The sequence below is a fragment of the Musa acuminata genome, unplaced genomic scaffold, assembly GCF_036884655.1.
Source record: "Musa acuminata AAA Group cultivar baxijiao unplaced genomic scaffold, Cavendish_Baxijiao_AAA HiC_scaffold_1109, whole genome shotgun sequence".
Classification (NCBI taxonomy): domain Eukaryota; kingdom Viridiplantae; phylum Streptophyta; class Magnoliopsida; order Zingiberales; family Musaceae; genus Musa; species Musa acuminata.
The window spans coordinates 1-23,250 of NW_027021322.1; the positions used below are offsets into that span (position 1 = coordinate 1).

At 41.7% G+C, this 23,250-nt stretch overlaps 3 protein-coding genes and 2 non-coding genes across 7 annotated transcripts; 4 read left to right on the top strand and 1 right to left on the bottom strand.

The window, feature by feature from the left end:
- Positions 1-1,215: 1,215 nt before the first annotated feature.
- On the top strand, positions 1,216-1,331 carry LOC135666569 (U5 spliceosomal RNA). Its single transcript, XR_010509814.1, has one exon. It is a non-coding gene; the product is annotated as a U5 spliceosomal RNA (small nuclear RNA).
- A 520-nt stretch (positions 1,332-1,851) lies between these two features.
- On the top strand, positions 1,852-1,972 carry LOC135666568 (U5 spliceosomal RNA). Its single transcript, XR_010509813.1, has one exon. It is a non-coding gene; the product is annotated as a U5 spliceosomal RNA (small nuclear RNA).
- Positions 1,973-2,927: 955 nt separating this feature from the next.
- On the bottom strand, positions 2,928-4,557 carry LOC135666562 (zinc finger protein ZAT5-like). The gene has a single exon (XM_065178155.1). The coding sequence runs from the start codon at positions 3,913-3,915 to the stop codon at positions 3,061-3,063; it is 855 nt and encodes a 284-aa protein (XP_065034227.1). The 5' UTR covers positions 3,916-4,557; the 3' UTR covers positions 2,928-3,060.
- Positions 4,558-7,101: 2,544 nt separating this feature from the next.
- On the top strand, positions 7,102-10,215 carry LOC135666561 (E3 ubiquitin-protein ligase RZFP34-like). Of its 3 annotated transcripts, XR_010509809.1 has the most exons (14): positions 7,103-7,230; positions 7,471-7,543; positions 7,638-7,725; positions 7,828-7,887; positions 8,355-8,387; positions 8,471-8,548; positions 8,701-8,744; positions 8,837-8,877; positions 8,977-9,059; positions 9,143-9,234; positions 9,317-9,386; positions 9,482-9,523; positions 9,594-9,921; positions 10,056-10,215. XR_010509809.1 is itself a non-coding variant. In XM_065178153.1 (13 exons), the coding sequence occupies exons 2-13, from the start codon at positions 7,518-7,520 to the stop codon at positions 9,726-9,728; spliced, it is 792 nt and encodes a 263-aa protein (XP_065034225.1). In that variant the 5' UTR covers positions 7,102-7,230; positions 7,471-7,517; the 3' UTR covers positions 9,729-10,215. The 3 variants fall into 3 exon arrangements, 2 of the variants coding, with proteins under 2 accessions (XP_065034225.1, XP_065034226.1); XM_065178153.1 differs by having other exon boundaries at positions 7,102-7,230; positions 9,594-10,215; XM_065178154.1 differs by lacking the exon at positions 7,103-7,230 and adding an exon at positions 7,239-7,355 and having other exon boundaries at positions 9,594-10,215.
- A 3,353-nt stretch (positions 10,216-13,568) lies between these two features.
- Positions 13,569-14,722, top strand: LOC135666563 (probable aquaporin TIP1-1). Its single transcript, XM_065178157.1, has 2 exons — positions 13,569-13,776; positions 13,860-14,722. Exons 1-2 carry the CDS (start codon positions 13,644-13,646, stop codon positions 14,477-14,479), a joined length of 753 nt encoding a protein of 250 aa, XP_065034229.1. The 5' UTR covers positions 13,569-13,643; the 3' UTR covers positions 14,480-14,722.
- The last annotated feature ends 8,528 nt before the right edge of the window (positions 14,723-23,250 follow it).

A 23,250-nucleotide genomic window follows, 5' to 3' on the forward strand; every position in this document is an offset into this window, starting at 1 on the left:
CAACTTCCAGTATATCATTAGGTACGTACCATTTTGCAAGGATAACCAATCATTCTTTGCTTCTACACCATCTTTCTAACATTCCTACGTTCATATATTTCATTGATATATAATATACATATGTCTTTCCATATAATAACGTGATGCTTTGCCTCGATGATGTATGATCAGTTGCGCTCGCCACCATTAACACAGATGTTTTCTCCGACTAAATTATAAATCCAATTTGGCGGTCTCATGTCGTTGAATGCCTCGATCGAAAGAATAAAATCAATATATATAAAGCCCAACATAAGTAAAAGACCAATGACGTGACACCATCTCTACGGTGACTTCGGCAGTTGGCAAACACCATGATCATTTAACTAAACCTATGGAGCCACAAGGAAAGGGTTATCTATGATCTGAGCCACATCGAGGGTTATCTATAATCTTGTAGATTTTGTTAGAATTCAGCAGGATGTCGATCGGCGTGAACACGATTGATTGTGCCCAAAGGAGTTAACTGTTGTCTTTCTTACAAGACAGGAGGGTGGTGGGTTGCATGAATGCATCGTTAGCTTTAGGCGAGATGGGTAGCATTGAGTATTTTCGAATAAGAGTTAAATCATGATAAGATGATGTTCTCATACCTATAAATAACCAAATCCCTCTCGTCAGAAAAAAGAAAAAAAACACTAATAAATAATGTAGAGATCAACAATTTTCATGAGTTTAGCTCTGTCATTGTCTGAAGCAAGTCGTTTAGGGGACGACATATAGTATTAGCTATATCTCATTACAAAATCAAATGACATTCACACCTTTGTTCGTCTAAGTTGACGACAACCCGCAGCCAGTCTGAATTGGAGAGAACTTATTATAAAAATGACCACCAACAGTGACTTGCTGTGTTGCAGAAGTAGACACTAAACTGTAGAAAAACCTGTAATCCTTTCGATTCAGTATGATCATGAGTGACACGAGTATTCGGAGTAGAAAGATCTCCAATGACTTCATGCATTGATTCATTGGCAACAAAAGCATAACGGAGCAATAAAGCGGAGTGAACAGAAGAAAACCAAACAGGAAAGGCGAAATTGATATTCGAGCAATAATGCATGGGATAAGTCGGTTGGGACCGCTTGGGACTGTAGTCCCACATCGCTTAAGCAAGCAGGTGGAAGGCTCAATGGTTGTATATAAACATGGGCTTCAGGCCAGGAACAGTTACGCAGCTTCGTGGTGAGCACAGAGCGAGCTATTCTTTCGCCTTTTACTAAAGAATACCGTGTGCTCACCACATAAAGCAGTGTACGCTAATTTTTGAATGGTTCCTTTTCGGTTAAGATTTGAGCCCCAATAAGTCAATGTCAATCTTTTTGTACTCTCTTATGTTTAGTCAGATTAAGTGGCCAATTGGTTCGTTTCGGAACTCTTTGAACACCAACAAGACCAAATCGTGACAGTGAACCATTCAGCCACCAACCCCATCCAATGTGCGTCGGAGAGAGCGTATCGAATGGGGTTAGACATTGAAATTAGGTAAAACCACCAACAGTGACTTGCTACGTTGTACGAATACACAATGGGCAAACTTTGAGAGTCATACGGCGAAGGGAACTTCTAATCCTGACGATTTAATCTCATCATCGGCAAATAACAGAGCAACAAAGCGGAACGAATACAGAAATTTATACTCAACGCATGAGATTGTGATTCGATGCTCAAATGATTAGTAGGTTGGGGAAGAAGAGGGAAGTGGGAAAAGTGAGGCCGGCTCGGAGCTATAGTCCCATATCGATTAACCAAGCTGGTGCACGGGCCAATGGTGTGTCTATAACATGGGCTTCTTCCAGACGCAACTCACGCAGCTGCGTGGTGAGCACAAAGCGAACTATTCTTTCGCCTTTTACTAAAGAATACCGTGTGCTCGCCACCTTAAGCAGCATACGCCAATTTTTGGAGGGTATCCCACTCTTTTTAGGGTGGGCCCCGTTAAGTCAAAGTCAAAACGTTTTATCCTCCTTGCGTTTCGAGTTGGATGAAAACTGGGTTCTCTTTGTCTACTCTCAACACATTTACGATTTTTAATTTTGGAATAAATTTTAATCGTCTATTTGATGTAGAATTAGAAGCGAATTCAACTGACTTTTATGCGATTATGAATGCAAAGTTTTCCTATATAAATATATGATATATTCTATCCAAGAAATTTATTTGCGTTTATGAAGCATAATCATATTTATTTTTGTTTCTTTATTGCTGTCACTAAAAGTAAACGCAAAGGGCAACATATAGCGCCCGACGATTTCCAACGGTTGCACTCGCAGCTGTTCCGTATCTGCCAAGAAAACCTAATAGATTAGTGTTCGCCTTTGGTGAGAGTGCGAAGCACACAAAAGCTTTACGCCGCCACAACTGGTTGCTTAGCTGCACTTTTGGTGCCACCACTCGAAGGACCTTTCGAGATAAACTAGAGGGCAGTGCACACTATTATAGCTGTCGATCATAGGTGTAGATGGATTATGAACGGCAGCAGCCCAACCGACCATGTTCCATTGTCAAACACCTCCTCCCCCTCACCATCTAAACCTGGAAGACACATCTCATTCATTTCTGGCTTGATCAACTCAGCTCCTGGGTGCAGTTCTTGGACTTTCCTGGAACGAAAGCAGTGTGTGACACATTGGCGTGGCCTCACTGGTTATCTAACTCACGTCTGCCCTCGGCATCTCTCGACAGGGATTAATTGTCTTACAAACGAGACAAGCTCAAGGTAGGGTGAACTACTCAGCGACTCTTCGAAAGGGAGAGAAGAAAACAAGAGACTGTTCACCTTTACGTCACCGCAATGTCATCAGTCTCTCAATCCACAGATGTCAAGCATATCTCTTCTTAATTAGTGCCATGTACATCAAAGAAAAGAATTCAGAGAACCATTAATCGGTATGAAGTCGTGAAGAAACAAGGATGAATTGTTCACAGAAGCCACAACAACCCAAATTGTAATCAGTCAAAAGTAAAGAAAGAATTGTGATAATGGACATATTTTGCCTTTCGTTGGTCAACGCGGTGGCGTTAGTAATGGCAGTCGACCACCAAGGCCGATGCCGAAGCCCGGAAGATGAGCGGGCGCTTGCTGGCCAATGAGAGCGTCGGCGAAGGCGGCTTCTGGAGCCCGTCGTCTGCGGGAGCGGGGAGGTTCAGATCCAACGAAAGAAAGCTCTTGTCCTTCTTGGCTTCTTGGCTGTCTGCGGCGCCCAGCGGCTTGTGCCGCCTCATGTGGCCTCCGAGCGCCTGACCGGAGCTGAACTCTGATCCGCATATCGAGCACTCGTGGACCTTCGGCTTCGTGTTCGTCTGCCCACTGCCCGCGATCGGCTTTGAGAAGGAATTCATACTGATTTGAAGGATATCGTCGCCGGCCGCCAGCTTCTTCTCCTCCGCGGTCGTCCCGGCGGCTAGCTTGGTCTTCCTGTGGCTGGTCCGATGTCCGCCGAGCGCCTGGAACGACGGGAAGCATTTATTGCATGTCTTGCACTCATACACGTAAATTCCAGCCTTGCCGTTGGTCGTCGTGGCCCCCTCCGCGAGTCTTCGGCTGGTAAACCTCTCGGACCCGCTGCCGCCGGCGACAACACCGCCGGCATCGACCTTCTGCTCTTCTAGATTGGGCCCGGCGTCCAACGTTCGGCCCTGGGCGAGAAGGATGAGACAGTTGGCCATGTCCTCCTCCTCCTCGGTGACGGTCCCAGAGGCGGCCTCGGCCGAGGAGGCCGATAGCGAGTCGGCGACAGCCATGGACAGCACAGGCGGCGGCTGTGTCCTCTGGCGCTTGGTGCGCTTGCCCTTAACTACTGCATGAACGAATTCATCATTGGATGCGCTGTCGCTGTTGTTGGAATAAGCCGTGGCTTCCTCCGGAGTTTCCATCTCCCTTAGAACGAGAGGAAGAGGTGGAGGAAACTAGAGAGAGTGAGTGGAGGTGCTAAAACAATAAGAAGGCTTATTGCAAGACCTGTCTTTATGTATATATTTATACATCCACAGATGGGAGTCAAATGCCGCCCCTTGCTATTATTGTAAGAGGATAACCATGACTTGGCCTCACTTGCTCACATACATGGCCTTCAGCACTAAACATAGGGAAAATTAGGTGGACACAGGAGAGGTGTGGAGTGAAGGGAGGAACAATAGCAAAGGACAGAGGGGACGGACTGCACAACACCAACCAAAATGCCTAATCCTGGAGCTTGTTTGCTCTCCTTCTCACTTAGCTATGTTTTGTGGAGGAAGGAGTTGGCCGCACAAACTGTCACAGGGCCCAAGGATGGGGACATCGAGACTCGCAAAAGGTTGGCATGCACCATAAAAGTCATGGGGTGGAGGTCAGTAACAACGTGAGGAGGAAACGAGAACAACAAAGGAGATGATGGGGAGTACCTGACGATGCCCTCTGTGAAGAACCTACGCTCACACGGAAACTACGCTCCTCCTCCCTTTGCTTGCTCGCAGCTGAGTTCCAATTGGGCTTGTTTAGCTAAAAGCTTACCTTGTTTTAGTTTCCAGCCATCTAATATATCTGAGGTAAACAGAGCAAATACAATGGGCGATGCACGCCTCTCGAAGCCAACAGAGCTAACGATGATGGGGACTGGTAGCAGTGGTTCCTGCAGCTGTTGGATTGCTTGCAGTGGTTGATCAACTAAAGGACCAATTAGCACTCTCAAAAGTATATCACAGTCCCAAATATCACTTAGAATTAGTAGTTGACTCTTGATTTCTAGCAGAGATTTAAACTATATATACGGAAGCCACGCATAAAGAAAAGCACCATAAGGTGTTGGTTAGTATTACTTGCCCCTCAACTGCACTCGAACACACACACACACACCCACGTCTCTCTCTTCCATGATTGGATCGGGAAGGAGGACTCCGTGACTTTAGAATAGCTTGCCACAGGATTCATGGCTTCAAACAACTGGACGGTTTGTTGGTAACGATGACGGACACATAATTTATATAGCTGGTTAGATGTGTGATGCATGTTCCTACTGTGAGGCGGAGGTGATGAGCAAAGCTAAGCAGATTAATGTTTTGTTCTTTGTGTGAGGCATGAAAGTTTCAGCAACATTATTTTGCCAGCAAAGACATCAGTTGATGGATCCCTCTCTCTCCTCTCCTCTCAACTTGCAACCAGTGATCTCACTCGATCCTCACCTAAGCGATATTTAATGACAGAGACTCTCCTGTACTGGTTGTTGGCAGACATCGCCCAATGTGGAAGATACTAAACTCTTACTACCTTACTGTAATTAAGGGAGCAAGCATGCTATTATATCTGGGGTGAGATCCAGTTTGTAGCGTCATGCCGCTGCACTTTGTGGTGTGTGATCGACGTGCTCGGATGATCGATGTGCCATGTATTTTCCTGAACCCGATGTTATTATTGGAAACTATGCAGGTTTTGGTTGATAATTGTAATATCATAGAGAGATTGCATTCTAAATATGTGAGATGTTTGCTGGTTTCGTTAGTAAAGATGTTGTTCCTCTTTGTTGGCATCAACCTGAGCAGCGAAGTCAATGACACCTCTCACCTCTCCCCTCTTTATTATAAGACCAGTTCCTAAGTTGATGGGTACCGATCACCACCTCTCTTGCACGATCACATGCGTTCTTCCCTCTCCTAATTTTCCAACCTCGATGCTTCCCTTCCAAGAGAGCCAGAAGAGGCGTATAGTGGCCACAGGTGTTGCTCTCTGTCTTGGACATTAAGCCGGTGGGTGTTTTTGTGCCAAAGACATGCATGCTATGATATCACAGTGTTTAAAATCCATACATACATATATCTCACTCGTTCATCAGAAATATAACTTGTGGTGAGATCCTAAATCACTTGGATAGATGTCTTGGAGTGGAAGTAAGGAGCAGGTAGCTTTGTTGAACTTAATTGTTCTCTACCACTTGGATCTGAAGATGAGTTCATTAGTGTCGGATGGCATGTGATGTATTAGAATGGACAAGTGGGGTCTGAACACATCTTCCAAAGCCAAAGACCTCGTACCTACTCTCTCTCTCTCTCTCTCTCTCTCTATATATATATATATATATATATATATATATATATATATATATATCTTTGTGTCACTTGTACATCCAACGTTTGAGGAAGCTTATTCTTTGGAGAATAGAAGCCGATAACAATGGGAGACACGAACCTTTGGACTCGCCGATAAGTGAGCAGCGTCTTCGTGAGTACGTTGCTTTGTGATGCGTGAGAATTAGCCGAGGAGGGCGATTGGGCATACTTCGGCCGACCGGTTTAGGGGTCACGAGAACAAAGCTGTTCGCGGCCCAATCCGTAGAAGACGGATAGTTGGGCCTCACTTGGCCCACGAAGATAGGATGATGGTGGACACGATTTCTGACGAAATTGCACTGATCGTGACGCACACTTGGGTGCTGGAGATCCATCCGTCAGTCACGAGCACCTGTTGCGCACAGGCTCGTCGACTTAACGGATCGGATCTACGTTAATAGTAGAAAAATCAAGTCGACATGCGATCATTCAGTCTCGGAAGCCATCCAAGGCATCTAATGCGAAGCAACCGCTCCGACCGACGTCATCCTCGACGGATCACAATCAGGAGTTTGGGAATAAGGTGCTGACGATGTTACTAATCTGTGGACTGTTGGTGGCCCCCGCAACTTGGGATGAGGAGGCATCTTCCATCTCTCTCTCTCTCTCTCTCTCTCTGTCCCCACTACCCCATCACCTGCCCCTTTCAAAGCCCCTAATTTGACTTTGTTGCGCGTATATTCTAAAATAATGTTTTTAAAGATATTTAAATTAATTCGTGTATTATTGTACGTCTATTGATGTAATAAAAATTTTAGATAATTTTCTAATAAAAGATAATTACCGACTCGTTTGATCCTTTGAGATATGCTTTTGGGGGTTCAATCTTTTCGTCCGAACCAGGCCTTGATTTCTGCTACGGGACACGGGGTGGCGGCCGCCTTCGCTACATCCGCCTGCACGTAACCAACGTGGCTCTGCCTCCCCCGTCATTATCCTCTCGCTCCTCGAGTCTCACGACGACCCACGCGCCCACCCGCCCACAGATATGTATCTTTTCTATGTAGCGTTTATATATCGTGCCACCTCCGAAATCAATGTCAACAGCTCTGTTCTCTTCCCTTTCTTAGTTCCTCCCCGATAGTATAGCTTCATTGCACCGGACTGGTAATTGTTCCCTACCTCGATTCTGTCTTTGCTTTCTTTACCTTCTCCTTTCCCCCGAAAAGATCATAATAGAACCTCCCTTGCTCGTTTCTCTCTATCGTCAATTGATGGGCGTGGATTAATAGGTGACCGAAAAGAGGGACCTGTAAACGAAATTTGCGATCTTGGATCTGTTTCGTGGGTCGAATCTCGTTTCTTCTGCTTCGGTTTCTGAGTCCTTTCTCTTTTTGTTTGTTTCAGGTTGTGACGCAAGTAAGGATAGCAATCTTTGAGCAATCGCGGAAAAGATGGAATTGGGAGCCGGGCAGTACGGGTGGGTTCCTTTCGTCCCGATCCCTCTTCTTGCTTCTGAACAGGTAATGCCAGGTTCTGATTTGTGTCTGCAATGTCATTGTTTGGTGGAACAGCTGCTCGCACTACAGGAGGAGATGCAAGATTAGGGCGCCGTGTTGCGGCGAGGTGTTTGATTGCCGACATTGTCACAATGACGCCAAAGTGAGCCTTCTTGATTTCCTGACCGATGCTCTTTCGGGGTATTACGAGATTTTATTAGGAACGACCCAAATAAAAGTCTCAGTTTTGATGGTTTTTGTGCAGAATTTGCTTAAGGTCGACCTGCGTGATCGGCATGAGATTCCTCGCCATCAAGTACAAAAGGTTGGAGCTCTAATCGGTCTGTTGATAGTTTGCTTCTGGTTATCCTCTTCTTTTTTCACCTCTTTGAGATCTCATTTCCTTTCTGAAAAATTTCGTTTGTGTGATGTTACTTCGTGGATGAGAGAGGAATTGGCTTTTGTTTTCATTTCACAGATGTTTTGGTTTTTTGTGTAGATTTTATGATTCAATTCTACTCTTTGTTTAGCTTAGATGAGAATTATAATAGTTAATGCTGAAATAATTTGAATGTTGGAGATTACCTGTGATGATGAAATGTGGATATTTTTGGCTTGCCGTTGTTTGTGGATAAGGTTGATACTTTTGTAGACTCCCCATATCCTTTTATGTCCCTCTCAACTTTCTTTACAATAGTTTTTCTTTTTTGTTTTCCCTAATATTCCTCATTTTCTCATTGCTTAATATTCATCACTGATTGTTATTTTTCTTGCGTTTGCTGAATTTCTCAGGTTATATGCTCTCTGTGCAACACAGAGCAAGATGTGAGTTCAAAATCTGAACCACTTTAATCTCATACTTTATTATAATTCTGATGTGATCAGTTACTGAATTGGAGCTCTATCAGGTCCAACAATATTGCACAGAGTGCGGGGGTTGCATGGGAAAATACTTCTGTGCTAAGTGCAAGTTCTTTGATGACAATGTAAGTCTTGGAGTCTCAGTATGGCCTTTGGGAAAATTGTAGTGCAGTCTGTGTAGGAAATAAATGTAGACAGCATATTCTGTATCTCATCTTAACTTTGCGGCAAATTTTGTCTCTCTTGCTGCTTAAGAGATTTGCCCTTTTTGTGCCAGGTCTCTAAGAAGCAGTATCACTGTGATGGATGTGGCATCTGCAGGTTAGATTTGTTGAATGATGTTTGATGTCACCTACTTTGTTTTAGTATGAGACTCGGTTTTCTTACATCTGTTCGCTTGTTTAAATGTACAGAACCGGGGGTGAGGAGAATTTTTTCCACTGTGATCGATGTGGTACACTTTTTTTTTTTCCTCTGTGGTTTGGTATTGCTGATGCCTATTTCTTGATCGAGTAAATTGAAGTTATTTTTACACCTGGGATGAATGTTTCAGGTTGTTGTTATAGTAACTCGCTGATGGATTCACATCGGTGTGTTGAAAGAGCAATGCACCACAACTGTCCAGTTTGCTTCGAGGTAGACATGTTTGACCAATCAAATAAATTTGAACTGCAATACTGATTTGTTCGTGATCTGATATCATTGTTCCATTTGGCTAGTACCTGTTTGACTCGACGAAGGATATCAGCGTTCTGCCTTGCGGTCACACGATACATTTGGAGTGCGTGAAGGAGATGAGGCAGCATTCCCAGTAAGTGATCAGAAAAGGTCATTAGCTTCAGCAAACATAGAAGCTTTCATATAATCGATTTGAATGCTCTGCTGTGCTGTAGGTACTCCTGCCCTGTCTGCTCAAGATCAGTTTGTGATATGTCCAGTGTCTGGAAGAAGCTTGACCAAGAGGTATCCTATAATTTTCTGAAAACAATTGCTGATTTATTGGCTGGTTTTATTATTTTTTTTTCATATGCTTAATTCTGTCGCTCAAACATGTTCAGGTTGCTTCCATACCAATGCCGGAAATATATCATAACAAGATGGTAAGCCCTATATTAGTGTAGCAATGATATCATTTAGGTTTATGGTTTGACAAGATTGGTTCTTAATTAGGTCCCAATACTCTGCAATGACTGTGGAAAGAAGTCTAGTGTCCGATATCATGTCCTGGCTCACAAGTGTCCAGGCTGCAGCTCTTACAATACCAGACAAACAAGAGATGGTCCGTCCACATGTGTAACAGTCTGAGGATGTCACTCGATGATGGTGATTCATGGTCAGAGAACTTCTCAGAGATGAACTCACCTCTGCTCTGCACGATAAGGTTTGGCACGAGGGAAAGGTTGGCACGGCAGATCGGTGTACATATTCTTCTGTGTTCGTACGTCTTCCTTCAGTCATCAGATGCTGAGGAATAAAAGGTTATCTGTCGATGTATCAAGTAAGCTCTCCCGGCGACTAATTTCTATGGTGAATTAGTTTGTTGTAGCTCTTTTGCGATCAGTTCGGGGCCTTAATATAAGCTGCTTCTCTATCTTGATAGACATGATGCCTTTTGTTGTATCTGTTGCTTAGGCTGTGAGACTGTATCCGTAGTGCATTATTCCATGTGGAAGGGTGTTGTACACCATGTGCACAAGATGGTGAAACTGGCATTCCATCTCTTCCGATAATAATTTCACATGACTCACATAAAGGTTAGAATTTCTCTGGAATATATGAGTGTTCTTTATTATGTTGTGGTGCAAATTCATTTTTATACCCATTTTTCTGTGTCAAAATGTTGCCCAGTGATGAAAATGAGATTTAAACTTATGACTTTATGCTAGTATGTCAAAGTTTTTATCGATCAAGCTACTTGATACCTTCGTAATAATATATGAGCTTATAATAAATTGCTAAAGGGCCCATTATCTACCTTTTGAGCTTTAGGGTACAAGCCGATGTTGGCAACAATCCTAGCTCTCCAATTAAAGCTTGTAAGTAATTTTTGACTCTCTCTTAATGCCTTAACCTATGACTAATGGTGACAAGCTGTAAATTATTTATCATGGTCATGTGTTCTAGAAAACTTCAATTTTTTTTGAGATTTAAGGTAATCTAATCAAAATATTTGTCATTATTAAATTTGTTATCAATACCATTACAACAGACGTGATAGGTGAGGGATATATCTCCCCTATAATACAATCTTAAAATTCACATCACTCCTCCTATTGATGGGTTTGTAGATCGAATCATAAATTTAATAAATATATATTGATGGGTTTGTAGATCGAATCATAAATTTAATAAATATATAATATATGTTAGAGTAAAATATCAAGTTGATTCAACTTTGGATCATGCGTACAAGAAGTCTGATATGATTGTAAGAGAAACTCGAACACTCAAACACTTACTCAGGAATGAGTCGAGGTGAGGTGAAGAGAAACTCGAACACTCAAACACTTACTCAGGAGTCGAGGTGAGGTGAACTCATTTCCTAATATGATTCTTTCGATGATCCAGAGAGTAGCTAATAAAGGTATGAATAGTTATTGATCTCGATTTTTATGATCCAATAAACTTTTTATAATGAATTAAACTTTGATTGAAATGTCACATATCAAAAATATATTAGAGCAAATATTTTCTATGTAATTATATACGTGTGATATTTTTAGAAAAAAATAAGACAACGTGTGTAAGAAAGTATGATATAGTTGGAAGAGAGCCTTGAAAGTATTTTTATGAAAATCTATGTCGGATGATTTCTCGATATTTCTTTTTGACCCTTAGTCAGTAGTTAGCAAGGGTGTGAATAGTCACTAATCTCGATTTTTATAATCCGATGGGCTTTTTATAGTGGGTTAAACTTTGATTGAACTGTCATGTATAAAGTATAAATTAGAGTGAATATTTTTTTTTAATTATATTCGTATGATATTTACTAAAAAAAGAAGGACCATTGAGACAAAAAGGACAATCACAGTTAAGATGAGTCACAGCGGCGGAAGCAAAAGGGAAGGAGTCGAAATTCGAATACAGGCTTCGTTGTTTGGGGACGCGCCTGCGTTTGGATTCCCAGCTCTGAAGGCCTCCGTCGTCGCGCACATAAATGGGCAACCCCATGTGGGTAAGGGACCCACAACGGGACCAGCACTGCTGACCAGTGAACGTGCCAGCCTGGTCACGTGTCCCCCAGCGTCGTCCGCGAGGAGACGGATGAGACCGATGATTATTAGATCGGCGCCTGAGCCGCACTTCACGTGCGCTCTTTCCTATCCAAGCAGCAAATATGACTCGTCCATCGCTGCTACTGCTGGCAGGAGAAGGACGGGAGTCCATCGATTGGCACCACCGGCTGTCATAACGCCGCGACCCGTCCGTGAAGCAGATGTTGGGACGTGACTTGCCTGCTTTGGTGAGTCCATAGACTCCCACTCGGATCTCAGCATGTGTAATCCGTCAAGACAATATTGCACGAGACTCGATTGTGAGGACAGGTCTGCCATTTAAGAATCAGTCGCTCCGACGCACACATCATGGTTGTTCCGATTACCTTTGGATATCTCGTGAATCACCGTCACCTCTGTCTCCCTATCTATCTATCCATCTATCTATCTAGTGAGAGGATTAGAACCACCATGGTAAACAACTCGTCTCAGGTAGAGCGTCTGCATCCACGCACTATGGGACAGACAGGGTGGCATGTGCTTTGGCACATGTCCACGGCCATCTTCTCTGGGACAAATGATTCCTTCCATGTCTAGGGCTCCCCACAAGTTAGCCATGGGAGTTGTTGTCAAGGCTGGACTTTTGTTTGCTTGCCGAATGATGAGGGCAGGTACACTTATATTTGTAGTACCATTTGCACAGAGAGCACATTGGTTGTCTTCTAGAATTTGACTCCAATGTTTCATAAAATGGATGGTGTCAGCCACTAATCAATCACATTTGTTTGAGAGGAAATGCCATCAATTTCTGCATCTTGATGTAAGGAGATAGATAATTGACTTGGTCGTTGATAGTGAACCGGATTATTGCTAGCCGCATGTGTTAATTATGATTAAAGTACATAAAATCCTCATAAAAAGCTAAAATACTCGGTAATCATAATCATAGGTACCATTTCACTTCATGCTCGCCAAAACGTTGCATGCGAGACATACAACACGACAACAAGAGAACAAAGGTGTCGGTCTAAATAATTGAACGGTAACAAATTGACATTTGTGAGAGCACCAAAGCGATCTCAAGCTGCAAAATGAGTTCCTGAAATTAATTGCAAAGATCCCTCCCCTCCCTCTATGAGACAGCCATCCTCATCCAAATGGTTCAAAGCATTAAATAGAGTGATGTCACTTCTCGTTTATCCATACTCCGTCTTTTCATATAACTTTCTTTAAATCTAAATAAAAATGATGAAAGAGTTGGTAAGGCATTTGGCGGCCACGTCACGTCGTTTTTATTAATCGCCTGTCGTCTGTCTATTCCTTGTTTGTGCCACCATTAGAAGTGGACAGCTTAATTGACGAAAACAAAATTTATACCCAAATAAAATTGATAGGATTATTTATTTCGAGAGAGGGTGACCCCAAAAGAAAATTGAAGTTCCACTACGGTCCACCGTTCAATTGGGGGATAAGGTTATCCCCATAGTTAAAGATCGTATGCTTAGCTCTAATCCCGTCATCGACGTCGACTCTTCCCGGAAGCGGAACACAAAACACTCTTTCCACCCAACGTTTCCCGGCTCCGCGGGCGAAAGCACCGGCACGCGGAACAGCTGATCCCGGAGACGGAGGGAACCAGTCACATCAGTGCGCGTGTGGTCCTTTCCTAATCCACGTTGGACGGCTCCGGTGTCCGGACCGACCCGACACGTGGCGCTAGCGTAGCTCCGCGGCGGACGAATCTGAGCTGTACTGAATACAAAACTGGGGTGGACCGGATCACGTGGATCTTATCCATTGCGCCTCTCGAAAGAGGAATGAATTAATATAATATTGTCATGAATGGTTTTGGTTGGGCATGTGCTTACCGGCTACCGGCTATCCCGGTCATCGTTGTCGCTTCTTGGCAGTATATATATGGCGGGAAGCTTTCATCCTTCTCCACACCATAATCGAAGCGGAACAAGTGCTCCTTTGAGAGGGTTCAGACAGCAGAGGAGTAACGATGCCGTTCTCTCAGATCGCCATTGGACGTCCGGAGGAGGCAACTCACCCGAGTGCACTCAAGGCCGCGCTCGCTGAGTTCATATGCACCCTCATCTTCGTCTTCGCCGGCCAAGGCTCCGGCATGGCCTACAGTACGTTCTTCTCTTTGTGTCTTTCTGTCGCTTATCCTGCGTGGTCTTTGCCGGACCCCTGATGATCGTTCGTGTGGGTGCAGACAAGTTGACGAGCGACGGGGCGGCGACGCCCACGGGACTGATCGCGGCGGCGCTGGCGCACGGCTTCGCCTTGTTCGTGGCGGTGTCGGTGGGGGCTAACATCTCCGGCGGGCACGTGAACCCGGCGGTGACCTTCGGAGCGTTCGTTGGCGGGAACATCACGCTGCTGCGGGGCATCCTCTACTGGATCGCGCAGCTGCTGGGCTCCACCGTGGCCTGCCTCCTGCTCCGCTTCTCCACCGGCGGGCTCGAGACCGGCACCTTCGGGCTGTCCGGGGTGAGCGCGTGGGAGGCGCTGGTGCTGGAGATCGTCATGACCTTCGGCCTCGTGTACACCGTCTACGCCACCGCCGTGGACCCCAAGAAGGGCAGCCTCGGCACCATCGCCCCCATCGCCATCGGCTTCATCGTGGGCGCCAACATCCTCGTGGGCGGGCCCTTCAGCGGCGCCTCCATGAACCCCGCCGTGTCCTTCGGCCCGGCCCTCGTCAGCTGGTCCTGGACCCACCAGTGGATCTACTGGCTCGGTCCGCTCATCGGCGGCGGCCTCGCCGGGATCGTCTACGAGTTCTTCTTCATCAGCCACTCCCACGAGCAGCTCCCGACCACCGACTACTGAGGCGGCTGTCGAAGTCGTCGGCGCTCCTACGTACTTATTTCGAAAAGTCCGTGCACTTTGCTTCCTTCGATCATGCACCTTGTTGTTTATCCTTATTTCTCTCTGCTCCTGTTCCTTGATTCAAGTCCTCGATCCATCTCTGACTCCATCTCCATACATCCAAGATCACGAGATGGTGGTGTGCTCCTTCGTGTGTAATCTCCGGTCGATCATGATCGTGATGGTGGTCAGTGTTTGTTCTGATTTCTCGCGGTGATGGAGTCCAACTTTATGCGTAAATGTGGCCAAGAGAAAGATACCTCAGAAATCGACTTGATGGAACTGACAAACGGGTAGAATTAGCGAAAGAAATTAGCCTCATCAATGAACGCGATCAGAAAAAATCATACGATGAACAAACAAGTCATATTTACTAGAGAACAAAAAAATATTTAGCTACTATAAAACCAGAAGACGAAGACTTTGTGTTGACAAAAACACATTTATGACCGACGAAACACGGAACTGTGTATGTATATTGCAACTCTTTTCGTTTATATGTTAATTTGTGTCGATTTATCCAATTTCTTGGATGTAACCTTACTTCAAGTAGTTCAGACACCGACATGCTGCATAATTGGACGTAATCACTCAATTCTTATATAAATACGTTGCTATTATCACTTTATAGAGAGGCACACAAGGCAAGAGAAGCGTTGGCGATGGCTTATCCCCTCCACGACTTCAACGTTGCATCATTGTCTGTGGGTGTCCTTGTTCCGCGACTTTACTTAATGTCAAGCCGAGCTGTCCCAACAGCCCTTTCGTGCTCATCATTGACTCGATGAATTGTCTTCACGCTCTCGACCTCGCCTCCTCTCTCCAATAGGCCGCATATCTTCGGGTCTAGTCATGCTGGTCGTCGTATTATTAGGGTTATGGGGTCTCGGAGGACAGCGGTGAGCTTATGGAATGTGCACCGAATCGCTTTCTTCTTCGTGCTGTTGCGCTGACGTGAAAGGCGGTCGGGTCACCCCTCAGGTCTTGTCTCTTTCGAAGCCAGGCGGGTCTGCTTTCTTTTCCTGGCTTTGAGGTCCCACGTGAATCCATGGACATGCTTAGCCAGCCATCAGATTGAAAAAAATGATAGACTCACGAAATCGAGGTCATGCCACATAATATTCTTTCTAGTTAAATATCAAAAATATATTTTTGTTCATATAGTAAATATCCATTCTAATTAAATCCATTATAAATATCTTATTAAGCCATAATAATCGAGATCAATTAATATTTATTTAAAAAATTTATTTTTTATTATTAAATTAACTTGAGTATTAGAGGAACCACGTTGGATAACTCGCATGACTTTGGTCTTTATATAAGTCGACTATCAAGTAATTTTATTAAACCACAATAATCGAGATCATACATCGACTATCAAGTAATTTTATTTTTTATTATGAAATTAACTTAGCATTAAAGGAACCATAGTCGGATGACTCACTTGACTTCAATTTTTATATAAGTCGACTATCAAGTAATATTTTGACCACATCATTAAGATCACCGTCGAGGAATTTTTAACACATTTGGCTTAAATGAAACTTGATTGATCATGATATTATTGACATCTCTCACATCATTTAAGCGTTAAGAAAAGACTCATGTCACAAGAACATCATCCCATCGATTCGCTCAACAAGCGCTCTAGCGAGGACACTCCTCTCTGACCCACAATATTTTAAACCTATGACAGATGAAAGCATTTAAAGCGTTTGATGTATCTTTTATAAGCAAAAGCATCACAAGCGTTTGATGCATCTTTTATGAGCAAAAGCATCACAAAAGTATTCTAAGCATCTAACGTGTTCTTCATGGTCAAAAAGCATTCTAGCATCCAATGCATCATTTGTGAACATAAGTGTATCTAACATGATAAGTATATCTAACATGTGACGCATGTGAAGTGTCTATTATGTCCCTCACAGATAATCCTTGACACACAATAGATCTAAAAAATCTTTCACTTACAGTAGTAGCTTGACCATTCAAGAAAGTGGCACCTTCCCAACAGTATGCCATATCGATCAAGACCCAACCTTCTCTCGAAGTGGACATCTATGTGACACTATACTAAATTAGTTGAGACCTAACCTCTATCGCCCGAAATGAGCATGAGCATCTCGGCAACACCATGCCAAATTGACTGAACCAATCTTTGACACTCGATGTGGGCACTTCGATAGCCTTGTAGTAAATGAACTCGATGGAGTCAACAAGATGCATCAACACTTCGACATGCTCTGGACAGACAACAGCACGCATAAAAAAGATGCAGGGGTGATTTGGAATGATAATGCCGATAAAGAGCATCAGCATCTCAACATTGCAATACAACCACAAGAGCTTACGAGTCATGGTATTCCAGATCTCGATGAGATACAACACGACAACATCATCAAAGGCCATCTGCATCAATTGAGCTTTAGAAAGTGAAGCACTATGTGGTTATGTCTGACCCACATCATCAACTACTTATACGCAAGCCACGTGTTGGGCTCGCATCACCAACTAGCCATTCACAAAGGTGTTGGGGACTCGGGGTGTTTGACCCATATCGTAGGTAGAGATGCCTGATCCACATAACCTGCCATCCATCGATGAGAGACAAAGCATGGCCAAGGAGTACTCCACAAGCTTGCAATTGCAACATTTCATGCCTCAACTTGTTCCAACACTTAGACATGGGCATCTTGACACCCTACAACAGATTGATGATGGGTTTCCATCGTCCAACATGGGCTAGATCGGGCAACGATGGAGTCTCGTTGCTCGACGAGGATTTCTTGGCATCTTCACCTCAAATTAAGCGATAATGTGTTTTTTGAAAGTATAAAAACTATAACCATGTTATTATTATGTAAAAAAAATTAATATCAGAATAAAAATTAAATAACAATAGATCAAGATTAGGTTTACATATCATTCAAAAAATATTTATATGATATGCAAATGCATCATCATCGGATTCAAAAGTTATAACGATATCGATCTACAAAAAGAACTAGACTTACTATCTTCCTACTTTTTATCATTCAAAAAATCACTATAAGCGATATAATAAGAATTGATGGAGATTGAGAATAAATCTCGTATTGTATGTAATCTATAAGAGGTCATGTCTATCAATATATAAGAGCAAAGGATCTAGAATAAAGAAGTATGAGAGTCTCTCTCATCAATTTAATCTCATGAGGAATCCTATCATGGACTTCCTTTTTATTATTTAATAATCATAATCAGAATCTAATCAGATTTATTATACATCTAACTTAATTAAATAGGATCTCATAATCTAACATTCTTCAACTTAGCACATTAATTGGTAAGATATAAAAAAAATTTAAAATTAAAATAAATAAAATAAATGTTTATTTTAAAAATAATTTTACTTAGTCAGATTTTAAAATTTTAAAAAAATATATTATACATGGCTATTAATTTTAAAACAAGTCAACAAGTTCAGTATAAACAATAATGCTTCATTAAATCCAACTAACTATACAAAGTCCCTTTTATGTCATTAATGTCATAGTCCCTTTTATGTATCACAACATTGATAATTTTTTCTAATATAGTTTATAATGACCCCTATAATTTATATTGTTAAGACAATTTTGTCATTACATTCAACTATAATATGCATAAATATAAATATAAATAGGATAGTAAAAATAAATAACTTTAATTTAAAAATAAAATATTAATAATAATATTCATTTAAATATGTATCGTCATATAATTTATAACTTATTCATAAGCTTTATTCTAAGAATATGCTTTTTAAATATTTTAGATTGTAAAACTTTAGCAAATGGATCAACAATCATCAAAGTAGAGTTTAGGTTCTCAATTAATAATTATTTTATCTGGATTCTTTCTCTAATCACCAAATACTTTATTTTGATATGCTCAGAACTACTATAGTACTTAACATTATAGAAAAGAAAACTATTACAATGTTATCATAAAATATCTTTAGTGACCTAATAATTGAGTCAACTATTGAATCTCGGATTTTGATGATAAAATCAATTGATGAGTTATTTGATCTAATCCATATTATTGAGTTAAGTATGCAGGATTAACTACGATAACCAGAAAACACAAAGCAAGAATACCGGAGTCAAGTTCGATGAACATTTAAGAGTCCGAAGAATCGTCGGAGATGCTGATGGATCCAACCGAGAAGAAATCGGGAATCTGTTAGAAGTTCACCGAAGAGATCATCGGAGGTTCGCAGAGATCACCGAGAAGTCTCGGCTACTCATTAAAGTCATCACAAGTTCAGGAGCGTGCTTGGACCCCGTCGGAAGAAGTTCGTCGGAAAGCTCGCCGGAACAAGACTTGACGTTCGCGGTTGATAAAATTGCTTAGGATGTGTTTTGTTATGTAGTTCACTTGTAATTAGGATTAGGATTAAGAAGATAATCCTATATCCTGGTTAGGGGCCAATTGGGCCCGAGTTCGGACTAGTTTAGGCCAAGATTGAAGCCCAACTAGTGGCTGAAAACACTGTAGTCGGGCTGAAAACACTGTAGGCGGTGGCACCGCCTGGCTTGGCGGTGGCACCGCCCAGCACCCGAGAGCTGGGCGGTGACACCTCTTGGGCTGGGCGGTTGCACCGCCCAGCACCCGAGCGCTGGGCGGTGGCACCGCCAGCATCGGGAAACCAAAGAGAATTCAAATTTGGAGCTCAAATTTTGGAGCCCAAATTTGAATCCTCTTGAGGCTATAAATACCCCTCAAAACTCAGCAGAGAATACAACTTTTTGTGTAGCAAAAGTTTGAGAGAAAGGTCTTAGAAAAGTGTTAGCTTGTCTTCTTTTCAATTTGCTAGTGTTGACCTCATCTCTTCTCGAAAATCTGTAAGAGAGTGAACCGCTTGTAAAGAGTTGTAAGAGAGGTATTTACCCTTCCATTTCAAGAGACTTGCTAGTGGAAGGTGGGAGCCTCATCGAAGAGGGGCCTCGCAAGTGGAGTAGGTCATTTGACCGAACCACTCTAAAATCGGCGTGATTCTTGGTTTGTATTTCATTATTGCTATTTACATTATTGCAAACCTTCTTATATGCTTTAAGTTCCTTATTACTTTTGCTGCACATATTTAAGAATACGCTTTCAAGATTAAGCTTTTCAAGTTCCGTTCTTATCGTACGAAAGATTTTCTAAAACCGAAGTTTTAATCCGCTGCACTAATTCACCCCCCCCTCTTAGTGCCGCTCCGATCCTAACAATTGGTATCAGAGCAAGGTTATCTCTCATATTTGGTTTAATACCCAAGAGAGATGGCTTACTCCGGCATGCAAGAGGGCCATTCTATTGCACGACCACCTTTCTTTAATGGGTCGGATTACACATATTGGAAGACTCGCATGAGGATCTTCCTCATTTCTATGGACTTTGAGCTTTGGTCTATTGTCGAGAATGGATTTCAAAAATCTTCTCTTCCGATGAGCGAATGGAATGAATCGGAGAAGAAGGTTTTTGCTTTAAATGCAAAGGCTATGAATGCCTTGTTTTGTGCACTAGACAAAAACGAATTTAATCGTGTTTCAATTTGTGATTCGGCTTTTGATATTTGGAGAACTCTTGAGGTCACTCATGAAGGCACTAGCCGAGTGAAAGAGTCCAAAATCAACATCCTTGTGCACTCTTACGAACTTTTCCGAATGAAACCAAGTGAGTCCATCGGAGACATGTACACCCGGTTTACGGATGTCATCAATGGACTCAAAGCTCTTGGTAAAGATTTTACTAACTTTGAACTAGTAACTAAAATCTTAAGATCCCTCCCTAAAAGTTGGGATCCAAAAGTCACGGTCATTCAAGAGGCCAAAGACCTTAAAGTATTCCCTCTTGAAGAACTCATTGGGTCTCTAATGACCTATGAAATGACATGTCAAGCTCATGACGAGCTCGAGAACCCCCTTCCAAAGAACAGGAAGGATATGACACTCAAATCACAAGAAGACCACTTGAAAGGAACATCAAGTGATGAGGACAGTGACAATGACATTGTACTTTTGACTTAAAAATTCAAAAAATATTTAAGGAAGAACAAATTTAAAAATAATATAAAAAATAAATTTGAACAAAAGAAGGACCAAGTGATTTGCTATGAATGCAAAAAACCGGGACACTACAAGAACGATTGCCCTCAAGCCAAAAAGAGAACATCAAAGAAGAAGGCGCTAAAGGCAACGTGTGATGATTCAAGTGCATCCGAAGAAGAGGAGTCCAACACCGAGCAAGTTGCTCATTACGCGCTAATGGCTTTAGGAGAAGAGGTATGTGATTTATTTAATGAAGATTTATCTTTTGAAGAACTCTCTATCGCTTTTCATGAATTATTTGATGAATGTAGAACTGTTAGCAAGAAGTTAAGTATCTTAAAGAAAGAGCATGCTTTACTACAAGATAAGTTTGATAATATTCAAACTCCTCCATGCTCTAAGTGTGAGCATTTAGAAGCAATAAAAAATGAAAATTTTCTTCTTAAAGAAACCTTAAACAAGTTTAAGGTTGGTAGCAAAGGATTAGATATGATCCTTGCACACAAGGGTCACATCGCAAATAGAAATGGAATTGGATTTGTAAAAGGATTACATCAAAATCCTACCACTTTCATAAAAGGACCTACATTACATGTTTCCTCTTATATGCAATGCAACTTCTGTTGCAAATCCGGACATATTGCCTACAAATGTCCATTTAGGAAAATGAGTTCACAAAAATTAATATGGGTTCCTAAAGGAACTATAAAGGATTCGATAATAAATAACAAAGTTAGTGGGTCAATTTTTGAGGCACCCAAAATCAAATGGGTACCTAAAAATCATCCTCTTTTGTAGACAAACCCACAAGCTAGGAGCAAGAGATGGTATCTCGATAGTGGATGCTCAAGACATATGACTGGAGATCCATCTCATTTCTCTATGCTCACTAGCAAAGAAGAATGGTACGCCACCTTCGGAGACAACAACAAAGGCAAAATCATTGGCAAGGGAACTATTGGTAACAAATTTAGTTTTTCCATTGATGATGTTTTACTAGTTGATAGATTGAAACACAATCTCTTAAGTATTAGTCAACTATGCGATAAAGGTTATATCGTTAGGTTTGAATCAAATATGTGCATTATTGAAAAACCAAATCATAACATGACTATGATTGCGTTAAAACAAAATAATGTCTATACCATCAATCTTGATGAACTAAGTAATGAAATGTGTTTCTCCGCCGTAAATGATGATGCTTGGCTTTGGCATAGGAGATTAGGTCATGCAAGCATGAAAACAATATCTAAAATCTCATCTCAAAAACTAGTACGAGGGATTCCGAATATGAAGTTTATTAAGGATAAGGTATGCGATGCATGTCAACTAGGGAAACAAATAAAAACAAGCTTCAAACCAAAAAATCAAATTAGCACCACTAGACCGTTACAATTGATCCATTTGGACTTATTTGGACCAATTGATACAACAAGTCTAGGTGAAAGCAAATATGCTTTTGTGATTGTGGATGACTACTCTAGATACACTTGGACCTATTTCTTAACTCACAAAAGTGATTGTTTCAAGTGTTTCTCTAAATTTTGTAAACTCACTCAAAACGAAAAAGGTTTCATGATTTCATCAATACGAAGTGATCATGGTGACGAATTTCAAAACCATGACTTTCAAAATTTTTGTGAAGTTAATGGATACAATCATAACTTCTCCACTCCGAGAAATCCCCAACAAAATGGAGTAGTTGAAAGAAAAAATAGAAACCTACAAGAAATGGCAAGAACTATGTTAAATGAACATAGTTTACCTAAGTATTTTTGGGCCGAAGCCGTAAATACGGCTTGCTACATCATGAATAGAGTCCTAATAAGACCTTCCTTATCAAAAACTCCCTATGAATTATGGAATAACAAAAAACCAAATATTTCCTATTTTAAAGTTTTCGGTTGTAAATGCTTTATTTTAAATGAAAGGGATGCCTTTAGAAAATTTGATGCTAAATCCGATGAAGGCATCTTTCTTGGTTACTCTTCCGTTTCGAAAGCTTTTCGGGTTTTTAATAAAAGAACCTTAGTAATTGAAGAGTCTATTCATGTAGTCTTTAACGAAGTCTCAAATTTTAAGAAAAATAATTTTGACGATGATCTTGGTTTTGATAATTTGAATTTAAATGAACCCCTTCCTCAAAATAGCAACTTGGATGCACCTTCTTTCGAAATTTCCTTACCTAAGGAATGGAAGTATATAGATGCTCATCCAAAGGAGCTAATTATAGGGGATACATCTAAAGGGATTCAAACTCGTTCCTCTTTCAAGAATTTTTATGCTAATGCCGCCTTCCTCTCTCAAATCGAACCTAAGTGCATTGACGAGGCCATAAAAGATGATTTTTGGGTTATTGCAATGCAAGAGGAATTAAATTAATTTGAGAGAAATAAGGTGTGGGAGCTTATTTCTAGACCTAGTGACCATTTAGTCATTGGTACTAAGTAGGTCTTTAGAAACAAGCAAGACGAAAATGGTATCGTGGTTAGAAACAAGGCTAGATTAGTGGCCAAAGGTTTCAACCAAGAAGAAGGTATCGATTACGAAGAAACCTTCGCTCCCGTGGCTCGATTAGAAGCCATAAGGATGCTCCTTGCCTATGCTAGTAGTTATAATTTTAAACTATTTCAAATGGATGTCAAAAGTGCCTTCTTGAATGGTTTTATTTCC

What these genes read in the sequence shown, in the direction of transcription:
- LOC135666563 (XM_065178157.1), top strand. Translation starts at nt 13,644, where the DNA reads ATGCCGTTCTCTCAGATCGCCATTGGACGTCCGGAGGAGGCAACTCAC. An exon ending in AGGCTCCGGCATGGCCTACA is followed by an intron (nt 13,777 to 13,859) that starts GTACGTTCTTCT and finishes GTGTGGGTGCAG; the next exon opens with ACAAGTTGACGAGCGACGGG.
- LOC135666562 (XM_065178155.1), bottom strand. Translation starts at nt 3,915, where the DNA reads ATGGAAACTCCGGAGGAAGCCACGGCTTATTCCAACAACAGCGACAGC.
- LOC135666561 (XM_065178153.1), top strand. Translation starts at nt 7,518, where the DNA reads ATGGAATTGGGAGCCGGGCAGTACGG. An exon ending in CTCGCCATCAAGTACAAAAG is followed by an intron (nt 7,888 to 8,354) that starts GTTGGAGCTCTA and finishes TGAATTTCTCAG; the next exon opens with GTTATATGCTCTCTGTGCAA. An exon ending in AAATATATCATAACAAGATG is followed by an intron (nt 9,524 to 9,593) that starts GTAAGCCCTATA and finishes GTTCTTAATTAG; the next exon opens with GTCCCAATACTCTGCAATGA.